The sequence below is a fragment of the Bison bison genome, unplaced genomic scaffold (assembly GCF_000754665.1).
Source record: "Bison bison bison isolate TAMUID 2011002044 unplaced genomic scaffold, Bison_UMD1.0 scf7180017864331, whole genome shotgun sequence".
In the NCBI taxonomy this organism is placed as follows: domain Eukaryota; kingdom Metazoa; phylum Chordata; class Mammalia; order Artiodactyla; family Bovidae; genus Bison; species Bison bison.
The window spans coordinates 1,899,639-1,917,779 of NW_011494903.1; the positions used below are offsets into that span (position 1 = coordinate 1,899,639).

General features: G+C 40.5%; 1 protein-coding gene across 1 annotated transcript in view; it reads right to left on the reverse strand.

Moving 5' to 3' along the window:
• The window catches only part of C7 (complement component 7), a 57,068-nt gene that overhangs the window by 2,100 nt on the left and 36,827 nt on the right, over positions 1 to 18,141 (reverse strand). Inside the window, exons 13-17 of the mRNA XM_010853720.1 lie at positions 16,022 to 16,109; positions 13,856 to 13,988; positions 9,631 to 9,822; positions 4,660 to 4,750; positions 1,238 to 1,422 (exon numbers count right to left, since the gene is read on the reverse strand). Coding sequence (XP_010852022.1) covers positions 1,238 to 1,422; positions 4,660 to 4,750; positions 9,631 to 9,822; positions 13,856 to 13,988; positions 16,022 to 16,109 — 689 coding nt within the window. The remainder of the gene's footprint in view (positions 1 to 1,237; positions 1,423 to 4,659; positions 4,751 to 9,630; positions 9,823 to 13,855; positions 13,989 to 16,021; positions 16,110 to 18,141) is intronic.

The window sequence follows — 18,141 nt, forward strand, 5'->3', positions numbered from 1 at the left end:
GAGCTGGTAGAGACCTTACAGATCCAGAAAGCACCATCAGGCTCCCAGATTTATAGATGGGGAAACTGAGGACCGAGGCCTGGCTTGGACAACTCAGCTCTTCCCCCTCAGAGGTGGGGCCCCTGGTGTGGTTGTCAAGATCACTGTTAAGTGCCACCAGGACGCAAGGACAGGAGACCAGCAAGTAGTACCTCCTTTTCCATCACATCCTTCTGATTGCTTCTAGGAGAAAGTGTCAGCCTGGCACTGGTGTGCTTCCAACATGCCCCCTTTGTTGTTGCTAAGTCGCTAGGTCGTGTCTGACTCTTTGTGACCCCATGGACCGTAACCCACCAAGGTCCTCTGTCCATGGGATTCTCCAGGCAAGAATACTGGAGTGAGTTGCCATGCCCTCTTCCAGGGGATCTCCCCAACCCAGGGATCAAACCCTTGTCTCCTGCTTGGCAGGCAGATTCTTCACCACTGAGCCACCTGGGAAGACATTTTTATGGTTACCTAATATTTATGGTAAGGGATATTTCCTATTAAAGATGTGCTATAAAGTTTCCTCTTTTAAAATTTGTTATTTTTATGTGAGGCTGTTTCTTTTTTAATGAATACATAATATGGATAATACAAGAACAGAGCAAAAATCATGAAGGTGGAATGTGATATTTGGGAGGACATTCAGGCCATCAGATCTTCCCTGCTGGCTCAGACAGTAACAAATCCACCTGCAATGCAGTCAACCTGGGTCCAATCTCTGGGTCAGGAAGATCCCCTGGAGAAGGAAATGGCAACCCACTCCAGCATTCTTGCCTGGAGAATTCCATGGACAGAGGAACCTGGCAGGCTACTATCGACTGGGTCTCAAAGAGTCAGACACGACTGAGTGACCCAACAAGTTCAGACCACCAGGGAGGATTCTTCATCCACCACTTCACCTCCCCAGGGAAGGCATCGGGGGAGAATAGTGGGGATAGGAGGAGACTGGGATTCAATCCCTGGGTCAGGAAGATGCCCTGGAGAAAGGAATGTCTACCTGCTCCAGTATACAGGACCAGGCAAGGGAGGCATTTCACTCCAGAGTAAGCAGGTTCTGAGCCTGATGCCAGGCTTCAAACTCAGACCAGTCTGAGTCTTTGACATACTTAGGGATGTGCTTTCATCTGTTGCTAAAATAGCACACTACATGTTTGAAAACTTCACTCCTACTACTGAAGTATTTTTATAGTCACAAATATGAAATGTCCCTTACCATCACATTTTTCCCATAGTGGACACACACCGCAAGCTTTTTCAGCCAAGGCAGGCAGAGTGCAGCTCTCCCTACCAGCCACGGTGTAATTTCTACCCTGGCACTGGAGAACGTGCATCTTGCAAATGGTCAGAGGCAGTATCCTTTTGCTTCTCTCATCTCGAGCACATACACCCAATGAGGACCTGAAACAACATTTTTAAATTACTTCCTTTACAAAATTTTCTTTCCTCAAAGCTGAGAATGAAAAGTGAAAGGTGAAGCTCTGGGCTCAGTGCCTCAGATGTTGTCTCCCACAGCCAAATGAGGGGACAGAAACTCAAATCCCCCACATTTCTAGGGCCCAATCCCCTCCAGTCTTCAAAATGAACATATTTTGCTCTTTATTTGCTCACAAGTTTTATAATCTTAGATATCTGGTGTCGATCTAGTTTCATTTAGAACAGATCAGATACAGCAAATTAAAAGAGAAGGCAATGGTCTGTTAGCAACAGGTAGATTGATGACAAAGGAGGAGACAGAAAATTAGCAGAGATCACCGGAGGAGGGCATGGCAACCCACTCCAGTATTCTTGCCTGGAGAATTCCATAGGCAGAGGAACCTGGTGGGCTGCAGTCCATAGGGTTGCAAAGAGTCAGACACAACTGAAGTGACTTAGCACACACACACGCACTCGGAGGGACCAAAGTCAAATACGACCATGTGATTGAGGGCAGGAGAAGAGGACGACAGAGGATGAGATGGCTGGATGGCATCACCGACTCAATGGACATGGGTCTGGGTGGACTCCAGGAGTTGGTGATGGACAGGTAGGCCTGGCATGCTGTGGTTCATGGGGTCACAAAGAGTCGGACACAACTAAGCGACTGAACTGAACTAAACTGATACCTATGGCTGATTCATGTTGAGGTTTGACAGAAAACAACTAAATTCTGTAAAGCAATTATCCTTCAATTAAAAAATAGATAAATTTTGAAAAAATGGGACCACTAACTGTAGAAGAAAGCAGCTCTTCCCAGCCCAGCAACCCTGAGAGTTCATGTCCACATGATAGCATTATCCACAGCTGATGACTGAATTCTCAAGGAAAGATAAACTCTATCTTTCAATGCTATTTTTAGAGTATCTATGTTTACAAAATAGTTTAGAAATATTTCCATGAAATGTGTTAATTTTTTTCCTTATGCATTGGTGCTAAAAAAGTGCCAGTATTTGAAATGTCACTAATAAAAAAACCACTTATCTGAATACTGATGGGTAAGGATGCCATTACCGTAGTGAAACCTTAGACAACAAAAGGCATTTTTGAATAACAGACAGAATCTATATTTACTTACATATATTTAGCTCTAATGTTTTCTTCTCTAACCAAGAGCTAAATTTGTTTGGACAAAGAAATACAGAAATACATAATGGAAACAAATCCTTGTATCTTTTTTTTAATCTGTTTATTTAAACTTTAAATAGAAGTACTTAGAACAGCTTAAACGGCAAAGAACTTACAAGCCACCTCCCTTGTTATCAGTGCACATTCAGTCCCTCAGTTGTGTCTGACTCTTTGCAACCCCATGGACTGTGGCTCCATGGAGGAGCCCAGAGGACAGGCTCGTCTGTCCATGGAATTTTCCAGGCAAGAATACTTGAGCAGATTGCCATTTCCTACTGCAGGCGATCTTCCCCACCCAGGGATCAAACCCATGTCTCTTGCGTCTCCTGCATTGGCAGGTGGATTCATTACCACTTGGGCCATCTGGGAAGCCCATATCAGACATTAAAACTCTTCCCATGTGTATAAACAACAGGCTGCAGATCAGCTCAATGAAACAAAGAAGTTGAAAGGAAGATGAAGGTGAATCAAAGTAAACAATGATTAACAGAGAATAACAGCACAGTCAGAAGATTCTGGGCTGAACTTTTTTGTGTGTTTGTTTCCTTTTTCTCCTTTATCTTTTCTTTCCTTTTTTTTTTTTTTTTTACAATTTCCATTTATGTTATTCAGCTATATATTCTCCTTCACACAAAAATTTACTTCTTATAGGATACCCCTTAGCCATCACCACACAATGTAGGTATTCAAGGAGTTGGATATGTGTTTTGATGACCATACTAACTGAAAGCCAAGTAACTGGCCAATAAATTTGTGTTTTGATTGTTAACCTTAGAGGTGGTCAGTAAGTCCTAGGGACTGGATGTTTCCTATTTGCCTCTCCAGATTCACCCTCCTCTCTTCTTCACCCTGCCTGGGAAGCTGAAGCGTACGGACCACATCAATAGACTTCCTTGTCCTCTAGCTTCAGGAGTGTTTGATCATTGTGGGGTTCTGGCAGAAAAGGAGGGAGGAAAGAGAGTACAGTTGGGGTGTTTATTCCCCTGGATCACTCCTAGGCATCTCTGAAGCCCCTAGAATGAGAGACTCAACTCCTCTTCAACTAACCCTCTGTCAACAAGGTTTTCATAAATGTTCCTCTCTCACAACTTCTGACTTAGGCGTGGAAAAAAATGTAAACCAGTTCAGTTCAGCTTCTACCAATTCAGGAATACTGCTCTGTCGTGTGCAGTTTTCTTTACTCGACCCACATTTCTGTAAATAGTCCCACCAATAAAGCTCCTCTGGTCCTAATTTAATCATGCCATCTGTACCCAACACTTAGTAATTACTTCAGCTATATTTCTACAAAGGAGTGATTTCAACTGGGATGGTGTTCTTGGAATGCAAATCTAGAAACATATTTCAAGAATTAGAAAAGCAGCTGCTTTTTTCTCTGTCGGTATTGCTTTAAGAGTTTATGTCTCTGGGGCTTCCCTGGTAGCTCAGTGGTAAAGAGTCAGCCTGCCAATGCAAGAGAGACTGGTTCAATCTCCAATCCAGGAAGATCCCACATGCTATGCATAACTAAGCCCATGCGCCACAACTACTGAGCTTGTGCTCTAGAGCCTGGGAGCCGACACTACTGAGCCTGTGTGCCCTAAAGGTCGTGCTCTGCGACAAGAGAAGCCATGGCAAAGAGAAATGCGTACACCACGACAGAGAGTAGCCTCTGCTTGCAGCAACGAAGACCCAGCACAGCCCAAAATAAATAAACGATTAAAAAAAAAAGTTTATGTCTCAAGGGAATTTCAGCCCTAATCTCCTCAAACTCTAAATCCTCAGGTTTTGTTATTTTGTCCCATTTTATACAGAAAACAAGCAGCCTTAAGTAATCCTTTAGCCTTTCTCACCAGCCAGACTAGAACACTGCCCGACACCACCAATGGTCAGCCCTGGTGATCCAGGCAAAAACAGGCAGCAGATGGACTGGATTGAAATGTGAAGGACCTTGATCCTTGGTCAGTAACACCTTTGATCCAACAGAGACTAGCATCTAAGAAATCATTCAATCTATTTTGAATAAAATAAAACAGAGAATAAAACAGAGCTTACCCACATTCATAGGGCATTTTACAAACACATCTTGAATTCTGCAGTTTCTCCCAGGGCTGACATTTAGGCACTTTCGGTGTCAAAGGTGCTTCTAAAAGAAAAGAATAATGGAGATGTGACCATTAGGAGAAGAGCTTCTTTGTAGTAAACAAGGATTATTTCAATTGTTGAACCAGGCAATAAATTCTTATAATCAATAAATTAATAAAGCTATAAAGCATTTTATAGGAGGTACAGCGTCACAGACCCAACAAATAACGTCTTTGGTCATAATAGCCACCATTTCTTGAGCATGGACTCTTGATCCTGCCCTTTTTATATGATATTTAATTCTTCTTAATAAATAGCCATTTAAGAGATGAGGAAACTAAGAGTCAGAAAAGTCAAGAAATTCATGCTAGTTAACAAATTGTCCAAGCCAGGATTTAAGTCTATGTTTGTCTGAATTGAAGCCGCGTGGTGTAGGCTCCCTTTCTTCAAAAAGGTGGAGTTTAAAATATCATATTAAGAGAGTAGCACTGAAACATAAACATTACACATGTAAAAGAGATAGCTAGTGGGAATTGGACGATTGATTCAGGGAGCTCAACCCGGTGCGCTGCGACAACCCAGAGGTATGGGATGGTGTGGGGAGTGGGAGGGAGGTTCAAGAGGAGGGGACACATACATACTTATGGCTGATTCACATTTTTGTATGGCAGAAACCAACACATTGTAAAGCAATTATCCTCCAATTAAAAATTTTTAAAAAGAAGGTGGGGTTTAAAAACCATGTGTTATTTGGGTACATTTTGCTCACTACACCTATCACGAGACAGAAAGCATACCATAAGCTGACCTATAGAAGGAGAACTCTTAGTATCTCAAGGACAACTATAATAATCTCTTACATGTAAATGTCCAAGTGGTCTCCCCTCAACAGTGAGTAAATGTCTGGAGGTATTTACATAGATAAAATCCTTTCCTTCATGTTTTCTACAAACTGATAGAAAGCCAATTATCATTCCAGTTTTGTCAGGGAAACACCTTGGTCCGACTTGCAAAGAGCTTAATTTGCCATGGCCACAGCTGGGCCTGACTACAAAGTGAACAGCGTTCATTTTGCCATTTCCACTTGCCTTGCCATTTCCACTTCCTGGCAGCTTCATTACAATGGAATTCCGTGGCATATACTTTTTCATCATCAAACTAGTTACCTGTTGCTGCTGCTGCTAAGACGCTTCAGTCGTGTCCAACTCTGTGAGACCCCATAGACGGCAGCCCACCAGGCTCCCCCGTCCCTGGGATTCTCCAGGCAAGAACGCTGGAGTGGGTTGCCATTTCCTTCTCCAATGCATGAAAGTGAAAAGTGAAAGTGAAGTCGCTCAGTCGTGTCCGACTCTTAGCGACCCCATGGACTGCAGCCCACCAGGCTCCTCCGTCCATGAGATATTCCAGGCAAGAGTAGTGGAGTGGGGTGCCATTGCCTTCTCTGAGTTACCTGTTAGATATACCTATAAAGGTCATTTGTCTGAAGGTCATGTTTTTATGGATGCACAAACTGTAGAATGCTTCCTTACTTTTGGAAAACTTAAGAGCTTTAGACATGACAGGAAAATCTCATGAACAAGGAAGGCATAAACTTGTAAAAATGGTGGCAAGGTGAAGTGTGTCTGTCGTGTCCAGCATTGTCTGTAGCAAGTATTTATTCTTCAAGCATTTGTCTTTAAGATGGTATTATCTTAAATGCGATGTAGTATCCTGAATTGGATCCTAGACCATGAACACGACATCCGTGGAAAAACGTGATGAATGAAGAGTCTGTAGTTTAGTTGACAGTGTTGTACTAATTAATATTAATGCCTTGGTTTTGACCAACTAAATTATGTCAAGGTATGTGAGATGTTAATAGTATTGGAAGATGGGTAAAGGGTATACGGAAACTACACTTGGCAACTTTTCTGAAATCTTAAATGATTCCAAAATAAAATACTTTAATGGGATTATTTAGATCAATGCTTCTCAACCAGGGACAGTTTTGCTCCACAGGGGACATTAGGCAATGCCAAAGGACATTTTCAGTTGTCACCCCGTGAGATAGCAGGGGCCAAGGATTCTGCCAAACATGTTACAATACATAGGACAGGCTCCCACAACAAAGAATTATCAGGTTCCAAAATTCCAATAGCGTCGGGGTTGAGAAAGTCTGATCTAAATGCACCCAAGCTGAAGTTCAATGATTAAGCTGTATAAATGAATTCTGCATTATTATTAGCAGTTTTTTGCTAATAATTCTTAAGGATAGAATTTTAGATTTTACATATTTTCTAAAAGTTCTCGTAATTGCTCTGTGAAAAATCGCTTGTGGAATTACCTAGACAAGAGACTTGCATGTAGAAAGAACATGGCTTTGTCATCTTCATAGCTTAATTAACCAAGTAAACCCACTCTTAGGGCCCACCTACAGAATGTACCTTCACTATTTTAAAATCAAATATCTTCACATCAAGGCTAAATACCACTGGGGGTGGAGATAAATGAGAGACAAGTGTTTAATGGGTAGAGTTTCAGTTTGGGAAGATGGAATGTTGGATGACAGTGAGGGTTGAACAATAATGGGAATGTATTTAATGCTATTGAATTGCACATATTTAAATGGTTAAAATGATAAATGTTGTGTGTATTTTACTACAATTAAAAACCAAAAAGACTACTTAAACAGCAGGTATTGTAAAACTCTGGAGGCTAACAAACCTGGCCTTTTTTTGTTTGTTATAGGCTTATTTTAAGGGTAGTTATTATTGTTATCCACGTCTTTCAAAAAATACACAGGTTTGGAAAACATCCTTAATTAGAGCCTTAATAGAATTTGCTGAGGGGGAGAAAATTCATACCAAATTGTGCTATAAAGTGACTGAAAAAACATTTCGGAAAAAAAAAAGTATATAATTTCATTTAGAGGAAAAGAGAAACCTCATCAACTGTACATTGTTCTCTTTAATTTTAGCAACATTGGTACAGGTCCCTTACTTTAATCCAAATAAACTCACAGTGATGCTTCGGTGCGTGTGGAAAACAAAGCTGTCATCTCTGCTGTGGTCCTCTGACAGCCACAGAGCACGTGGGGTGGGCACGGAGGCCATTCCATTGAACAGGCTGCCCTCTCATTGTCCTCTATGGTCTATTTAATACCACAGCCCAGGTCTCCCATCACAGAACCCTCCAGGCAACCTACTCTCTTTTCAGTGGTGCACATCTAATCTACCCAATATTATCACTCATGGAATCAACTACTTCATCTTCACCGTAGATGACAAACTTCAAAGTGAAAGTTGCTCAGTCGTGTCGGACTGTTTGCAACCCCATGGACTGTAGCCCACCAGGCTCTTCTGTCCATGGGATTCTCCAAGCAAGAAGACTGGAGTGAATTGCCATTCCCTTCTTCAGGGGATTTTCCCAATCCAGGGATTGAACAGAGACTCCTGCATTGCCAGGTGGATTCTTTATCATTTGAGTCACCAGGGAATATTATTATTACTTATAGAATCAACTATTTCATCTTTGCCATAGAAGACACACTTCAACATTGAATTAAAAATCATATACTCATGTACGGCAAAAACCAATACAACATTGTAAAGCAATTATCCTCCAATTAAAAATTTTTTTAAATCATATACTCAAGAAATAAGAATATCAAATAGAATGCAAGTATGACTTCTTCCTTGTTTTTAACTGTTGCAAGCATAATATTTTCCATTTATTAAAGTGAAAGTCACTCAGTCACATCCGACTCTTTGCAACCCCATGGACAATACAGTCCATGGAATTCTCCAGGCCAGAATATTGAAGTGGGTAGCCGTTTCCTTCTCCAGGGGGTTTTCCTAACCTAGAGATCAAATCCAGGTCGCCCGCATTACAAGTGGATTCTTTACCAGCTGAGCTACCAGGGAAGTCCATTTATTAAAAAATGTAAACAAAAAAGAAAGAGTTTATTTTGAAAACAAATCTTAAGTATCTCTGAACAGAAAGAGTTTGGACCATGTTATACAAGTGGACTTATTCACAAAACAGAAATGGAATCACAGTTGTAGAAAACAAACTTATGGTGAGCAGAAGGGAAGAGGGGAAGAGTTAAATTGGGAGGTTGGGATGGACATAAACACATTACAATATATAAAATAGGTACTAATAAGGACTTCCTGTATAGTACAGAAACTCCACTCAATACCCTATAAAGGCCAACATGGGCAAAGAATCTAAAAAAGAGTGGATACATGTGTACGTATAACTGATTCACTTCGTTGTACACCTAAAACTAACACAACATTGTAAATCAACTATACTCCAATAAAAATTGAAAACATTTTATTTATTTATTTTTTTTATTTTTTTTTAAATTTTATTTTAAAGGCCATTTAAATTTGCCATGTGTTCAAAATACTGGATATTTGGATTTTTACTATTAAGAATAATTTCACAAACCACAATACTTTTCCTTTCATAACTTCTGCTTTGTAGGCTTAAATGTAAATGCTTTTAAATATTCAATTTCAATAACACTAATAAAGTAATAAATACTAATAAACTAATAAGTACTAATAAACCCAAAAATGAAATAGGCAGGATTTTATATAAATTGTGATCTCAATTCTGTACTTCATAAAAGTACCTTTTTAAAAAATCAGGAGGAAGCCAGAAGCCAGCTTTTAGAAATTCTTTGTTTTCTTGGTATCCTACAAATATAAAGCTAATCTTGGATATGAAGGATTTAAGTTAAAATCTGAGAATCACCTGGGCTATTCTTGCCTTTCCTTGAATTCTTCGAGTCTATGTGTTATATGCAAAAAAATCTAGTTACCCAGTCTAGACCTCCTTCTCATGGTGGGGTCTGGATGGAGGGAATGATTCCGTTACAGCAGTTCAGGACGGCCACAGGGACTCTCACTCCCAGAGTCCATGTGTCCGTGGACAGACCCAGGAGCCACTCACCTCTCTGCACACACTGGACATCCTTTACCTCAGGGCTCCACTTAAGGCTGGAACTACAGAGAAATGTCGAGGGACCTTCTAAGGATCTGCCGCCTGAACAGGAAATGGTCACCTTCTCGCCAATGGTGTAGAAAGGTTTGTGGGGATGACTCTGTATGCCATCCATCAGTGCAGGCAGAACGCAGGCAATTTCTAAAGAGAAAAGAGAGCAGAATACAAGGTTCCTTGCTTTCCTAGACCATCTTTTTAAAAATGACAGCCCTGAATGGTGCTGATACACTTGTTCTGCTTTTTCAAATTAGAGGACAAGGTAGAAAAGGTGAGTTCACTCTTAGAAGGCCCTGAAAGACATGTCCCACTGTGCTTGTCATGTAGTGATGTAAACGACTGAAAACCAAGACAGTTCCCACCCTCTCACCCCTACCCTCACAGTCATATGACAATTTAAAATGAATAAGCACTATAAGGTCCCCAAGTCCAGCCTGCTGTCAAAACTGGACTTTTCACAGCTGCCACTTCTCTCTCTCATCTGGTGAAGTCTCACCAAAATTTTCCCAAGAGCTGTATTCATTTGCATATCATTGCATATGCCCAATTAGATATTTTGCTATCTGAAATTTTTAAAGAACCACCTTTAACCTTGCAACCATAAAAGTGCTAAATCTTTCTTGGTTTCCCATTTCTATCTTTCCTTATTCCATTACAGTCATTAGTTCATATCTTCTACTTAAAAAAAAAAAAATGAAAAACATGCATAATGGTAGAAAGCAAGTCAGAATTAATGACTTTAAAAAAAATCTTTCTAGTGGGATTTTGGACAATATTCTACAAAGTCCTGCTCTATTTTGGCACCATTTTTATCAGAAAATCCATTCATTCATTCAAAACCAGCATTTACTGAGGGCCTACACTTGGCCAAGTGTGTTGAATGCTGCTATGGACACAAAATATTGCTCACATACTCCGCCTTCAAATAGCTAATAATCTAGCATCAGGACTGTTTATTTCTGGCCATGATATATTTGCTGGTTTCACACTAATGCTCCCACTAAGACATATAGGAAAGCTGTACAAGTTATAAGAAAAACTATTTCTGAGAGCATCAGAGAACAATCAGAGAGCATCAGAGAACAATCAGAGCAGTGGAAATCCCAAGGTATAAGACTCTAAAAAAAGGAAAGTCTAAAGCAGTGATTACAACATTTGATAATGTTTTTGTCCTTGAGGCTATTTGTAAATTTAAAACAAAAAAAAATTTTTTTAATGTGCTGAAGGGCTGCTAAACTAAGGAGAAAGCTGCAGCTCTGAAGCTGAATAGCTACAGAGAGTTTTTAGCAGTCTCGCAGGGCTAGGAGATCAAAAATTAAAGTCCAGTCCTGTTACAAAAAAGCAGCCTCAGTAGAAATCCAATACTTTCCCTTATGATCCTTTAATGGTTATGACCTAGGATAAAGGTAAACTGGACATAAATCAGCTTTGTTCTTGCCAGAAACAAATCTAATCTTTTTTCTAGAGAAGGATAACATCATGCAAAGTCTCAAATTATTTATTTTTTTACAAATAAAGTCTGGCATTCAATCAAAACTAATCTAATATTCAAAAATACAACAGAAACAGATCTACAGCAGATCCAGACGATGGGGATAACAGACACGAGCCATGAAATAACTATGATTAGTATGTTGGAAAAAATTAAATTAGAAGAGGGAGAGTTTCCACAGAGAATTAGAAAGTATAGAAAAGTGGACAAATGGTTTATCTGGAATTGGAAAATGAAATTAAGAATTCAGTAGAGTTCTTGAAAGCAGATTATAACAAGAGTACCGAGAATTAAAAAACTAGAATATAGATCAACAGAACATACTTAGAATGAAACAGAAAGAGAAAAATTGATGTAAAGCAAAGAAATATAGGGCATTCCCTCGTGGTCCAGTGGTTGAGACTCAGTGCTTTCATTGCCGCGGGCCTGGATTTGATCCCTGGTCAAGGAACTAAGGGGCTTTGGCTTCCCTGATGTTTCAGATGGTAAAGAATCTGCCTGCAATGCGGGAGATCCAGGTTTGATCCATGGGTCAGGAAGATCCCCTGGAGAAGGGAATGGCAACCCACTCCAATATTCTTGCCTGGAAAATCCCATGGACATAGGAGCCTGGCAGGCTACAGTCTATAGGGTCGCAAAGAGTCAGACACAACTGAGTGACTAACATTTTCACTTTCAAGTAACTAAGATCCCAAAACAAACATAAAAAGAAAGAAATGTAGCACACACACACACACATATATATACACGTATGTATATGTGTATACTTTGTAAAAAATGTCTCATCAACGTCTCATGAGCAGAGGTGGGCAAGAATTAGACAGCAATATTTAAGGAAAAAGGTGAATAATTTTTTAAAATTGACAAAAGACATTAAAGGATAGGTTAAAAAATGCTTTGAAGATCAACTAGGACAAAGAAAATCACGCTTAGGCACATCAGAGTAGAGTTGCTTCTAAAAAAAAAAAAAAAATTCTTAGAAACATCTAGATCAAAACAGTATATGATTTCCAAAGGAGAAACAATAAACCTAAAAGTTGACTTCTCACTAGAAAATAATGAAGTCAGAAGGCAATGTAAAAAAATCTTTAAAGGGCTGAAAGACAATAATTCCTTACCCAGTAAAAATATCCTTCAAAAGTAAAGATAAAACAAGAATGTTTCAGATGAACAAAGAGTGGGACAATTCCTCACCAGTAGATACACAATAAAGAAAAAGAAGCTCTTAAAGCAAAGTAATCTTTTCAAAAAACCGACTTTTAGCTTTATTACTCCTAGCTAGGGAATATTTATTAATACATTCTATTCAGTAGTATTGATATCCTATTTCTTCTGAAAGACTCAAGGGTGGAGAGACAGAGAGACAGAGACAAAGGAAACAGGAGAATTTCCAAGTCATTAATAAAAAGACTAAAAAACCACCAGAAAAAAATGCCCAAAAGACTAGACAGCCATTTCATCATAAAAAAGTATCCAAATGGCAATAACTATATGAAAACAGGCTTAACAACATTAGTCATCAGAAGAAATACAAATTTTAAAATACAAATTAAAAAACAAGATACTGCTACACACTCACCACTATGGCTAAAAAAAAATTTTAAAGATAGATGTTATCAAGTGTAGGTGAGGATACAGAGCAATCTTGACTTCTTGGATTCTGTCCAAGATGTAAATTGGTACAACCACTTGGAAAACTGGTGTGGTGGTTTAGTCCCTAAGTAATGTCCGACTCTTGCAACCCCATGGACTGTAGTCCGCCAAGATCCTGTATCCACAGGATTTCCCAGGCAAGAATACTGGAGTGGGTTGCTGTTTCCTTCTCCAGGGGATCTTTCTGACCCAGGGATTGAACCCACATCGCCTACACTGCAAGTGGTCTCCTGCCCTGCAAGTGGATTCTTCACCAAAATTGGTAGCATACCAAATCTAAACGTGTGTGTGCCTGATAACTCAGATATTTCACTAATAGGTATGTACCCAAGAGAGTAAAATGTATGTGCATGCAGACTTTCCTCACACAGCACAGAACAATCAATATAGGAAAAATACATCCCAGTAGTGCTGTCTATCCATCTGCTGCAGAATCTTACATTGTAGAACAGCTGAGAGGGAAACCCGAGAACAGTGATAGGGTGATACGACACACAGAAGCACTTACTCAGAGGCCTGGATCTAAACAGACTAGGCTCCAAAGCACTTGAGGAAGTAGACTGTAGTACATCCCTGCTAATTGAACTCCGAAGAATGTCTTGACTAGAACTGAGAACTGGCTAGAACTTGGCTAGAACTGAGCTCCCTGACCTATTCTGATTTACCCCAGAAACTTTAAAATTGCAATTAGGATTTCCCTGGTGGTCCAGTAATTAAAATTCCATTAGTCATATGCTGCCAATGCAGGGGATACTGGATTAGATCCCACGTGCCATGTGGTGCAGCCAAAAAAGAGTTAAAAAAAAAAAAAAGGAATAAAAACGTAGTAAAATGTGCCTCGTCTAACAGGACCACTATCAACTACAGAAAGCTGAGGATTTTTTCAAGGTACTCCTGAAACCTGATTGGAATCATATGAGCCTTTCAGGAAAAAAAAGAGATCAAGACAGGAGTATATGATGAGTAGCTCTTTATTCTGATTTATTCCTTCCCACTCATCTTAAATGAAATACCATGACCAAGGCCACTCACTCTGACAATGCATATTCCCAACAAGCCACTGCAAATCTTCTCCACATCTGGCAACAGGGTCTCCAACCAGAGAGTATCCTTCTTTGCAAGTATACATTATGTTTTTCCCAACAGGAAATGTGGCACCTTCATCCTAAATAGAAATAAAAGATGGAGAGAGGAAGAATACATCTCTTTTGCATTAATAAATTGTTTCTTTAGATATATTCAGCCTAAAAACCATGACTTCTGTAATCATTAGGCAACCTACATTCAAATAGCTCACTTTGAAAACTGTCCATAAAATCATTTTTTCCTGTACAGTCCTAATTAACAACACTGATACCATCATTAATTGAAATAAAGATATTAATGCCACTGTACTATAATTTATTGACTGCTTCCCAAATGAAGCACTGTACTAAGCATTTTATCAAAATTATTTGAATGGATACTGCCCAAGTGACTTCTCTTATACTTTCAGGAAAGTCTGTTATCAGATTTCAGAAATGTCTTTGTCAGTCAACTCTTCCTAGTGAGGTGTTATGGGCTGTCCACTGGCAATCACACCCAACAAAAGCCATTATGAACATGGAGAAATGTTTACATCGTATCAACATGTTCATGGAAGTCTGCATTTCCCACTGACGACTTTTAAGAGAAGCATAATGTTGCTCTTCACCCACCACCCTCCCATGCCCCATCACGTTGCTGGAGCTGGGTCAGATTTGAGGACATGTCATTAGCCCATAATGCCAAGAGGTAAGATTTCATGGTGAAACAAGGAAGAATCTGAAGTCTGAGCCTTGAGGGAGTCATCATGCTTGTTTGGTTTCTCTATTGGTGCCTTTCTTTATCCTTTTAGTTCTCTGCTACTCAAGGGGGTGGTGAAGAAAATCGGCCTGGAAGAGGACTTGCAGCTGGAACAGCTCTGCTGTGGGCATTAGAACAAAATTCTATGGAGCCTGCTTCTCAAAGTCCTGCTCATCCTGATCCATTCTGGCTCCATTACGGGAGTTGATAGGAAACACAGCACCCAGATTGGCATTGAGATTTGCAGAAAATGGGGAAAGATATTTAATCTGCTTTGGTTCTAGTCCCTTCCTCTTTCTTGCAGAAGGGACCTCTGTATGAGAAAGTCTAACTCAACAGTGTCTAAACCTGGCCGTCTCTGTCAGAATCACTAGCAGCAATTTTAAAACAAAGAAAAAAGATTCTCAGGCTCTACCCCGAACTTACAAGATGAGGGGTGTTGGGGGGAGAAGAAAGGTCAAGTAATAATCTATTGTTCAGTTCCCTGGGTGCCTGTGAGGTAGCCAGTCCACAGGACAGTGTTTAGAACCTCCAGTTCTTTACAGGTCACCCATGCACTGCAGCTGAAGACAGCACACACCTCTGAATAGTACCTACGTCTGGGGACATTTCAGCAGACACTCAGTGAGTATATGTTCAAGGGCCTGGCATTTGAGAGACAGAAACTGCCATGGACCAAGCATGGCCGGTGGCGTTGAGAAAATCCTGATGAACAGTAACTCCTATGTGAGCACAGAGACACTTACTGGGGTTTGGAGCCAAAGTTTCATCATAACAAGGAGTGAGAAGAGCATGAATTAATATGGTCCCAAAGGCAAGAAAGTTCTCCCGAATGACAGTGGCAGATGACTCGTGTTCCTTCCTGAACAAGAAAATTGCTCAAAGTACCATGACCCATATCTCGCCAGACACTGGCTAAATGTCACACTGGCTAAATGTCTCACTGGCTCCTGGAATAAACAGAATGCTTCACCCCAGCTCTGGCAGTCATGAAAAACTTTAAGTGACTCCTTTCAATGGAAAAAATACGGAACGTTCTCTATATTGCAAACCTTGCTTATAGATTCCTACTTTCATGTTCAGAATGGAAATGTTTAGCAGCCCTCTGGCATGATTACATTTCTAATTCATTGGGTGGTGATATTGATTTCCCTTACCATAGGAGATACACTGCCTTCTGCAGAATTCTAATCACCTTGGGCCAAAGAAGAAAAGTCACAAACTAAAACCTGATTAAAAACTGAAATGCACACATAAAACGCTTTTTAGCACTGCTTCATCACAGGAGGAAGAAGTAGATTATGAACATCAGTAGAGAGCTAGAACTCAGAGCAAAGAGGATATGTAAAGAAAAAAATCTCTTTCATAACCAACTTGAACAAATCCGTCTTTCAAGGCAGGAGGTGATGAACAGAATTTTGTTGGAACCAAAGACAAGGGAAAACAATGTGGCTCGAGCAATCTGAAAAGAAAAGGAAATAAAACATAATTAATGTGATGGATTTGCTACTGTTAATAAAAATTTTACACTACAGTGAATTTTTCATTTGCATCTGAAGGGACTCCATCATGTGATGTGATGTTTTTGCCATTCTCAGAACCAAACATCTGATCACATCCATGACACAAACACAAACTTGAGCTTCCAAAAGATAACAACCAGGTCAGTAGTGCAGAAAATAAGCATAAAGAAAAGAAAAAGAAATAAAAATGTTTGGACAACACACATCCTTATATGACTTCTAGAGAACATCCATCTAATACTACTTTTTATCCTACTGTCTGTCTCTAAAATGCTTTACACACAGAATTAATTCTCTATTGAAAATAAGGTAATTCAAGTTCGTGATCCTGGAAGAGAGATAACACAAAATAAGCACTTTTGACTGAGCACTCACTATATGCTAAGCACCATGGCAGATGCTCTACAAATGTGCCTCAGCTCAATTCACATGCACAGTAACCCCCTGAGATATGTGGGAAAAGTCTCAGAAAGTCTGAGTAACTTGTCCAAGGTTATAGAGGAAAAAATACCAGGACTAGATTCAAATCTAGTCAGTTGCTGTTGTTCAATCGCTCAGTCATGTCAGACTCTCTGCAACCCCACGGACTGTAGCATGCCAGGCTTCCCTGTCCTTCACCATCTCCCGAGGTTTGCTCAAACTCATGCCCATTGATGCCATGCACCCCCCTCAGCCTCTGTAGGCTCCTTAAACTTATGCTCTTTCTACCTCTCACAAGGCAATCTCTAGCGGGGCTCAAAATAATTGAATTCAAGCTGGTCCCTGTGGGGGTCCCAGGCAGGGAGGCCTATTTTTGTCCCCTGATTCTTATAGGCAAGACTCCAGCCTCCATGACCTTCCCTAAGGGCAGATTTAAATAGTTGCTCATCAAGGGAGAAGCAACCAAGAAAACAGCTGAGGTAAGACTAAGGAGACCCATCAGCTGAGATGAAGAGAGTGCAAGCCAAGTACACACCCTGATCTTGTCAGAGACCCCACCCTTGGACGTTTGTTATAAAACCCCCTCAGCAGATCCTCTGGGCTTGGGACACACAGTTTCTTGAAGCAGAAGCCTGCTATGTCCTCCTTTGCCTGGCACAGTAATAAAGCTATCCTCTTCTACTTCACCCAAAACACTGTCTGCAAGATTTAATTCAGCACTGGCACAGAGAGGCCGAGCTTTCGGCATCATGATCATGGTAACGGTGACAGCCATCATTAGGCAATGATTATCAGTGGTGCCTCTGAGGTCACTCTTTCACCAATATTAACTCCACTCCAGGAACATGAAATCTGAAGGGAAGCCTTACAAATAGCCTCTGAGTGTCACCTCCTTCTGAGCTGAGTTCCTTATATTCTTGCAACAACTGAGGAAACTCAGAAATGTGACTCAGTAAGCATAGTTTTCCTTTTTGTACTAAGGAGGAAGAGGATATTTTCTCTCTTCTGAGCACCAAGAAGAGAGAATTCTCTCAGAGCTTCCTTAGGAGGCTCCTGTCCATCCAGCTTTATGTCTGCGGGCGAGGAAATACACCCACTGGGGCCAAGGCTCCCTCAGAGACCCTCGTCTTCCCAGAAATCTGTGCCCTGAATGCAGCTTTCTCCTCCTTCCAGATTTCATGTTTGCCAGCTGACTTCCCAGGTGGCACTAGTGGTAAAGAACCCGCCTGCCAATGCAGGAGATGTAAGAGGTGCAGGTTCAATCCCTGGGTCGGGAAGATCCCCTGGAGGAGGACATGGCCACACACTCCAGTATTCTTGCTGGAGGCACCCAAGACCTAGGAATAAGGCATCCCATCTCCCTATGCTAATACCACACACCCAAGCATCTTACATTTCGTCAACTCACGTGACCTTCAAATTATCTTTGTAGAATGTTTGCTAATCCCTGATCAGAAAAGGTTAATAAGGACGGTGTTAAAGAATGGGGTGTGCCATAAAGAATTCCAACCCAGGGGAACAATTCAGCAATGAAGTATTTTTAAAGATAGC